At 50.5% G+C, this 9,031-nt stretch overlaps 1 protein-coding gene across 1 annotated transcript in view; it reads left to right on the top strand.

Annotated features, from left to right (window-relative positions):
- The first annotated feature begins 248 nt into the window (after positions 1–248).
- The window catches only part of ZNF674 (zinc finger protein 674), a 58,597-nt gene continuing 49,814 nt past the window's right edge, over positions 249–9,031 (top strand). The window contains 5 exon segments of the mRNA XM_073227503.1: positions 249–566; positions 1,371–1,437; positions 2,743–2,787; positions 6,655–6,819; positions 7,083–7,162. Coding sequence (XP_073083604.1) covers positions 249–566; positions 1,371–1,437; positions 2,743–2,787; positions 6,655–6,819; positions 7,083–7,162 — 675 coding nt within the window.

Genomic DNA, 9,031 nt, shown 5'->3' with positions numbered 1-9,031 from the left:
CTCAGCCCCTCTCCCAGTTTGTCCTCCAGGGAAGAGCTCTGGCCCTGCTCCCTGCGCCGCCCAACTGTAAGGGGCCGGTCCGCCCCCAACATGCCCACGCTCCTGTGCCACTGTGCATGGCGACTGGCGCCTCGCCCCTTTTGCCTCTCCCGAAGAGCTGAAGGAAGAGGAAAGCGCATCACGGGGGACGGAGGGGTGCATACTCCCCAGGGTGCGCAGCCACGCGGAGTGCCGACTGGCGCAGGACAATGAATGGGCGGGGCGCTTTGGTCTCGGAGGCAGCGGCACGCGGCTGCTGCCATCGAATGTTAGCTTCTCGCCGCCCGCAGACGCCTGCCCTGCCCTTCGTGCCACTTGTCACGGAAAATGGTCACATGCTGTCGTCCCATCTCGCTCAGCGTCAGAGTCAGTGTCCCCGAACGGCGCCCTGCCGGCCATTGGTGGTGGCCGCGCCGACCTGGCACTCCGGGGTGACGGCAGCGGACGTGCTCTGCGGACCCCGAGGGCAGCGCGGGGTCACGCCGGCTGCTGGTATCCGCCCTGAAATGTCAGGCTCCAGTCATGGAGTAAGGAGAGGAGGCACTGGGGCTGGGCTTGACGGGGAGGGGTGGAGGGGTGGAGGGGCGGAGGGGCCGGGGTGATGGGTTCGCGCCCTAGGGGTGAGTGTTGGTTGGCGAGCTGAGGCGTCCCCGAGTCACTGAGTCGTCGATTCATTCAGCGCCTGCTGACTGAATGCCCAGTAAGTGCGAGGCACCCTGTGTTTTCCATTCATGTTCACCCTCGCCCTGTGAGTTGGTAGAGCGACCATTTTCCTTTACCAGGGAGAAAGCAAGACAGAAAGGCTGGGAAACCTGTTCAAAGTCACACAGCGTGTAAACCCGGGAGTCCTTTTTCTTTTGCTTGGTTATTCCCCCACATAGCGCTTATAGCTTGGTAAGTAACATACCCTGAATTTCTCAGTTTATCAATGTTGCTTACTGCCTGTCTCCCCTGCTAGATTACAGCTTCGCAGGATCAGGGACTCTGCTGTTTGTCACTGATGTCTCTCCAGCACATGGGCGGTAGAACCGGCACACAGGAGGCACTCACTTTTATCGACAGACGAAAGGCAGCAGCACAGGCAGGCAGTTTGGTTCCAGAGCCGGACTCCAAAATCAGGCAGTGCTTAGTTCCGTGTCTGGCAATAACTGAGCTCCTATTAAACGTTAACGCTTAAAACGAGATGAGACCCTGTGCCGCCTTGTGTTGAGCAAAACGTTTGGATTTTCCTCAACTTCACTCCATCATAGGGGTTGCTAATTGCCTCTCGTGTGTGGTCATTGTGTTCACAGCCCAGGGCACATAACTGAGACCACAGCTCACGACTTCAGACTCTGGAGCATCTGCACCAGAGCTCCCTTAGTCTGCAGAAGACCCGGTCTGAGGCCTCAGACGGAGGTGAGTTTCCCGCGTGAGAGGCAGAGATCTGGTGCTGCAGTGATGGTCCCAGCTGAGATGCATTTGTCTCTGAATCCTTTGGTCCTGCTTCCTTAGGAATGGGACAGCCCCTGTGAGGAGCGCTGGAGGGGAATCTCAGCCCAGAGCCCAGGGCAGAGGGAGGAGGCTCATGGGACAGGCCCAGTGCTCAGGGCAGAGGGAGGAGCTGGGGATGCTGTTGTCTAGTTCTGCTGCCTCATTTTGCAGCCGCTGTAACTGGGCTTGAGAATGGCACTTGTTAAGCCGCAGAGCTGTGTGCCCTAGTTGTCCTGAGGCTGTCCCAGGTATCACTGCAGCAAGAGTGGTTACTCTGCACAAAAGCTCCTCGGAAACTTTCTTTTGAAAACTGCCAGGCAAGGAAGAGCATGCCAGTCAAATGGAAATCATGGGAAGGAGGAAGTGGTGGGGGCAGGAACAGGGTGGTGGTGGGCTGGCAAAAGCCAAGAGGGGCAGGGGCAAGGTCAGTGGATTCCAGCTCTGTGTGGAATTGGCAAGTGCTGGGCTCCTCACTGCCCTGTCCCCTCACCTTCCCTTCCCCAGGGCTCTCAGCCCTGGTTTGTCACCTCCTCCAAACCACAGCAGACTTCCCTGTCCTGTGGACTTTGCTCAGGGTCTGTCACCTCGGGCTCAGTGGATAAAGGGTGATTTGTAATCATTTTGATTTTACTAGTAATCAATATTCACTGTCAAAATGAGAAAATGCAAGTAAACCAAGAAGAAATGGTACATCACCTAAGGGAACCAGTGTCAGCTTTTTCACAAATGCTCCTTCTCCGTGCATACATAGTCTCAACACATGGGGTCACACTGTACTTGCTCTTTTGTAACCAGCTTTAAATGTTAAGAAATGAGAACAAGATCCCATTGCATTTTTCAAGCCCGTGTGGAATTCCCATTTTATGTGTGTCTTATTTTTTAACTGAGTCTCATTTGCTGGAGGCTTTGCTGCCTCCACTGGTTGGATGTTTAAAACAAGTACAGTTAATAGTCTTGTGTCCTTGTGCTCACTTATTATTGGTCCATTCTGATGCATTTCTAGGGACACTTGAGGAAAGGATGGTTAATTAGACACATGTCATGCGTCTGTCCAGGAAGAGAAAAAAATTCCATGGGGAAAGCCCACGTGGGCTTAGTGATGTCCCAGGGGAACAGGATGGAGCTCCCAGGCACGTTCCTGTTCATTCTCTCCATGGTGCAAGGTCAACGATGATGATGGTCTCATGGCGGTGTGCACTCCTCTCCACCCTCCTCATTCTGCCTTCATAGGTCTCCATACTTCATCCCCGGCAGAACAGCATGGCCACGTCCCAGGTGAGTTCCTGACTTACCTGTCCATGATTTTGTTTCCAGTGACCTTGAGGCAGCTCTGAGGAGTCTGTGTTATAACCTGTTCATCCCTGTCCATCTGTTCTTGCTGCTTTCTCTTCAACCTGTAATGTACCTCAGGTTTCTCCAATCTTACCCTCCCCACAGAAAAAAAAAGATAGAAAAAGACTTTTCTGACCTACTTCTTCCTCAGGAAAATGGGCCTCATCTTTTTCCTTTCCTTTTCAGATCAGATTGTAGAAATACAGACTCATCTTGCTTTTTCTCTTTCTTCACTTTCAGTTTTCACTTTTTGATATTATGTTTAAGATACTGAAAGTGAATGCATGCTCTGTGATTTAATATGCATAAAAAACAGCAGCCCAAACTCCCCATTTCATCTCCCCACAGGACCACATTCTTTCTCAGAGATGCCTGCTGTCAACAATTTGGTGATAGCGTGGGGTAGATGCATTTATGTCAGTTCAATTAACTGAGCAGATGTATCTGTAATGCATTTGCTTTTGCACAAATGTCACCATACTCCCATTCCCTTCTTGCTTTTCCCAGCTGATTATATTCTGGTTGGTGTTCCTTGTCAGTACAGAAATGTTAGGACTGATAGGGAGCTATTATTTACCTCTTTCTCTCTTTGTGGACGTTTAGGATTTTAATTTTCTTTTGCTGTTATGAACAGTACCTCTTAAATGACGTTCTACATGTATCTATCCAATAGTGCAGGTTTATATGGAGAATGCACCTGGGCATAGGATTTTCTAGTCAAACGTATCCACACTTTAAATTTGACCTCCCAAATCCACCACTACTTACTACTTTCACAGTATTTTAAACACCAGATAATTTCCATGTTCAGCTTTCCCAGCCTGTTAAAAGATGAAATGGAGTCTGGTTCATTTTATAAAGTTGCTTAACCTTAAATTTGACTAAGGTGCAGCAAAACAGTAAATGATAGACCACTTTCACTGAAGAACATGGATGTCAAAATTCTAAAAACACATTCTGAATAGTGCATTAATTACTGGAATTGAGCCTTTTAAGAAGTAATTTGTACTTATGGTAAAAAAATTCAAACAGCTTTGTTTGACAAAAAGTGAAAAGTGGTTCTCTTTCTCACCCCATCCTCCCATCTCCTTCATTTTTTTTGTATGTTCTTCTAGAGATAATGCATGCATATCTGTCTATGTTGGTATAAGAACCCTGCTTTCTTTTCCTTTCTGCCTTGCTCCCAGATTACAGCACATTCTGGTCCTTATTGTGACCATTCCATTTCACTGTGCATTTGGTCAAGCCGGGTCTTCTCTGACATTTTGGGCCAGATCATGCTGTGTTGTGAAGGGCTGTTGTGCACACTGGAGGACATTTAGCAGCATTGCTGACCCCTACCCTCTGATGCCAGTGCCCCCACCCCACCCCCCTTGTGACACTGAAAAATTTCTACAGACATTGCCAAGTGTTCCCTGGAGGACAAATTGCCCAGGTTGTACCCCACTTAGAGGTATGGCTGCTGAATTCCGCTGACTGCAAATACCATTATATATTTACCTCTCTGCCAGGGATGTGCATTTAGGATATGTCTAGTCTTTTGGTACCATAAACAATGTAGCAATACCTACCTATGTGCATTTCACTTTGTATCCACATATGTCTGATCTGGGAGATAACTTGGTAGAGTCAAGACTTCTAGGTGAAAGGCTATGTGCATCTAGAATTTTGACAGCTTAGGGCTTCTAAGCCAGGTGGCCCCCCCGTGCCCACCAGTGCGGTCATGGTTCCCAGCTCCTGAGCCATCATTTGGGACAGGCAGGAGGAGGGGGTGGGCTGCTCCGAGGATGCCTCCTACTGGCGCCACCTGCCTGTCATTGCCCTTCTGCACACTGTTCCCTGTGTAGTGTCTTCTGCAAAGCTGAGTAAACTCTGTCATGTATGGCCTGTTGGGACCTCCTAGGTGCAGAATGTCTTCTTCTATTTAGAACCACCAAGTGTGGGTGAGACAGGATGGATCCAGAGCATAAATAGGGAGGTTATTGTTCTCTGACAGGAATCTGGGCAGTGAGAAAAGCCAGTTCCAGTTTGGTGGTGACCAGCCAAATACAGACTTTCCGTTTTTGCCTCAGTCTGCAGACCAAGCCAGACAGATACCTTCTGCTTCCTGTTCCTCTCTCCTGATTAACTAGCTAAGAGTAGAACTGTTGGTCATCATCAAGGAAAAGCCAGTTCAGTCTCCTCCTGGATAGACAGAAAACCAGTTCTTCACTAGCGTGTCTTTCTTTCCTGTGTGTAGCCTTAGAACACTTTGTTTCTGGCACTCCTGGTCACCAGCCATGTGGAGGGTCTTCCCCATGCCAAGCCACTCTCCGGGACACCACTGTGTGTCCTACCATGTGACCTGGGTCTGACACCATCTACCTGGGGAGGGTCAGTCCCCACAGGTGAAGGGCTCGGTTCCACAAACCTGCCCCTGCCCTCACTTCAGATGCTCGTTGCAAGGCCAGGTTGTCACCTGTGCTTCTGACCAACCAGCTCTAAATTGGAGGTTCCAAAAACTCCCACCCCCGACTTTGGGTTCGATTAATTTGCTGGAGTGACTCACAGAACTCGGAAACACTTACCTTTAGCAGTTTATAGAGATGCAAGAAAGGATACAGGTGAGCAGCCAGATGAACAGATTCACAGGACAAGGTCTGGGAGGGACCTGAGCAGAGAGCTCCTGTCACCATGGGGTTGGGGTGCATCTCCTTCCGGTGTGGATGTGTGAAAGCTCTCTGAACTCCATGCGCTGGGATTTTCCAGAGGCTTCCTCAGGTAGGAAGGGTGGATCGTTACTCCATTCCAGCCCCTTGCTCCTCTCTGGAGGATGGGGCTGAGGCTCAGAATTCTAAGCTTGTAATCCTGGCTTATTCTGTCTGGTGACCAGCTCATCCGGGAACCATCCAGGCCCTCCAAGGGTCACCTCATTAGAACAAAAATGCTCCTGGTGCTCTAGTCACTAAGGGAATTTCCAAGGGCTTCAGGAGCAGAGTGTCAGGGAGCCAAGTGTCAGCTTTGTACAGTAACAAATATTAGAACAAGCGATGCGCCTAGTGCTTGTATCATTTAGGAATTTGCAGGGGCTTGAGGAGCTGTGTGCCAGGAACCTGGGGGAGACACCAATAGCATAGATTTTCTGTTATCACACAGTCAGGATTAAGTACCTGGTTTAGAAGTTCTGGCTCCATATCCTCTGCAAGGCCTTCTCTGCCAGCCCCAAGCTGAACCGGGGCTTCCTTCTCTGACCCTGTCCTACCTGTCATTGTCCTTGTTGGACAGGCAGCCCACCCTCCCTCCTTCCCTCTCATAGAGGAGTTTGCAAGTGTTGTTTTTCTCCCTCTACAAGACTGAAGCTCCTTCAGTTCAGGAGGTGTTTTGTTTGTTTGTGTGAATCTACATCCTTGGGACTGATCAGCTTGGTCTCTCTTCAGGAAATTGTGTTGAAAGAATGCATTTCCAGGGTCAGGTATTTCTTGTGCTTCATCTGTTTCTCCCCAAAGTTCAAAATTATTTTAGTTACATAAACACTCTGTAACACATGCTGTCAAGTTGTGGACCGTGAGCAGCACAGGAACAGTTATGTAGAGATGGCCATGCAGGGTCATGGTTAAAACTGAGTGGGGAAACGGGACCCCATGGATGTAATCCCTGATTCCTAGCTTGGTGGCCCTACACCAGTGACTTCACACTCTGTGTGCCTCCCTTTCCTCTTTGGTCAGGGATTTCCTGGGGGGTGGTGATATCGAAATGTTTGCTGCATGGGAAGGAGTTAGGGCAGCACAGACTAGGCACTGTGTGATGTGACATTTTGTCCCAGTCCCCCAGCTGGTCGCTCTGGGCTAAAGAGGCATGTGCTGTTGCAGGAGTCATTGACCTTCAGGGATGTGTTTGTGGACGTCACCCTGGAGGAGGGGGAGCAGCTGGACTGCACTCAGAATAACGTGTACAGGGATGTCATGCTGGAGAACTACAGCCACCTGGTTTCCATGGGTGAGGGACCAGCTTACAGCCACCCGTGTCTCCCTGTCCTGGCTGCGGCTCCCAGGGGCCTCTAAAGCCCTGAATGAGATCAGGCTGAAGGCTTGCTGTCAAAGAGTCCGTAATCCTGTTTGTGCCCTATATGGGCATTTGTGTTCTCATCATTCTGTGTATGACCTGCACTGAGGGCAAGTGCTGTGCTTGCAAGGACGGGCCTCAGTTCTGGAGTGCCTCTGGCATTGATAACAAGGTCCTGTGTCATTTTCCCTCCACAGGGTACCGAGTTGCCAAAGCAGATGTGATCTTCAGGTCACGAGGAGGAGGAGAGGCCGGGACTACAGAAGGAGAGACCCCAGCATGGAACAGCCCAGCTGAGGCCAGGACGAGGGCAGCTGGTAGGTCACTTACCATCTGGCCTCAGGGGTGCACCCAGGAGCTCTTCGCAGGGCTCCTAGCCTCAGGGACAGGACTCGGGTCTGCTGGGATGGGCTGCTGGGGTGTCCATGCAATGCTTCCTCCCCCATCCCCTGCTCCGTGCCCTTCCACAGCCCCCCTTGCCTCCTGGTCTCAGACAGAGAGAAGTCCCTGCTGATCTTGAGATCCATCTCTACCTTCCAGCACCCTGGGTGGCTAGGGAGAAGGGGCCAGCCTTTCTTGCTCCCCCTCCCTGCCCCTTCTGCAAGCTTTAGGACTTGTCCCCTCTCTTGGGCATTTGCATTCTCATCAGGAGAGACATTGGGCAATGTTGGCAGGATGTTTCCTCCTTCTTTGGCACACTCCAAGTCTGAAACTTGGAGTCTTTCTTCAAGCTCAGGGAAATTATCTGCCTGGTCTTCTGGAGTCAGTATTGACAAAAAAGCTTTGCTGCTGACCTCAGCTCTGCTAGGCACCGTCCCAGTCATGTCATTGTTGTGCTCGAGCTATGGCTGAACAGAGCCACCCTTCCCTGGCCTGTTTCCCTTATTTCCTCAGGCTCTCCTGCATCTGACTTGGTACCGCCTATTATCAGATTCCTCCTCTTCTCAATACTTCCCTCCCAGTCAACTCTTCCCTCTCTGCTGTCTCTCTCTTCCGTACAAAAGGAAACTGGGGAGGACATTACCTACCCCAGAGCAGGATGCATCAGTGAGCATCTCCCTCCAGGCAGGGATGCTTTTTCCCTGGTTGTGTTTGCTTGGGACCCCTTATGGGGACCCAGAAACTCTTCAGGTGTCCATCTTCCTCTCTTTCTCTACCAGTCACAATGGCCACTCTGTAGGCCCGTCCCAAAGAAGTCTGTCTGGAATGCTGTCACTCTTCAGTGTGGTCCGTGGACCAGTGGCCCAGGTACGGCCCCGGCTCTCAGTAGAAATGCAGGCCTTTGGGGTCCACCTCTGATTTGGTGAATCCAAATCTGCTTTTCAACAGCTGCCTAGAGGTCAATCTCAGAGCTCCAGCTGTGGGGGGCTCCTAGGTGCCTCCCAATGGCTTCCCCAGAGCCCAACCTGCTGGGCAGATGTGCCCCTCTCAGAGCCTCCCTCTGCTGGCTGCACCCACCTCCCCATAGCTGCTCCCAGGGATGCTTGCAGCTCCAGTTTCTTCTTTATTTCTCAGTCCGTCCCATACCTGCTGCCTTGTAGAGGTTCATCAGGATGTCTGGTCTGCTGATGGCTTGCTTTTCCCGATGCCTGATATTTCCCGGAACTGGAATGACTGAGTATTTCCCATTTCAGTGGTGTCCTGGAAGGAGGAAAAGCAGACTTAGAGGTGCCATCCATGCTTTGAGTCACAATTCCCTCTATGAAAACTGTGTTATATGAGAAGTAATGCACACACATGTTCAGTTTAAGAGCCCATAACAGTACGAATACAAGGTAATCTTGGTGAATTCCTAGTCACACCTCCAAGGGCAGCCTCCTCTCTTGGTTTCTGTTTTTAATTCTTCTGATGAGTCCTTCCAATCAGTGTTTTTATCATTAATATTAGCCATAGAGGATATGTTTTTAAAGCAGCCATTGTTAACCAGAGGTTTACCACATAGTGACCTGTGGAACTCTCAGGGTACTCAGGCGTAGGCCCCACCCTGCAGAAATCATTTCAGAAAGCCTGCACTGGGCCTGGTCGTGTGCATTTTGAGCAAAACTCTAGATAGCCCATGAGTAGTTGACATGCACTGCTTTAAATGTCTTCTGAGGGGGTTGAGAGACCAGTGAAGACACAAGGCTGTCCACCCAGGAGCATGGGA

The sequence above is a fragment of the Manis javanica genome, chromosome X, assembly GCF_040802235.1.
Source record: "Manis javanica isolate MJ-LG chromosome X, MJ_LKY, whole genome shotgun sequence".
NCBI classification, from domain to species: Eukaryota; Metazoa; Chordata; class Mammalia; order Pholidota; family Manidae; genus Manis; species Manis javanica.
Note: the sequence above shows the minus strand (reverse complement) of the source record. Positions and strands in the feature narration are given on the sequence as shown.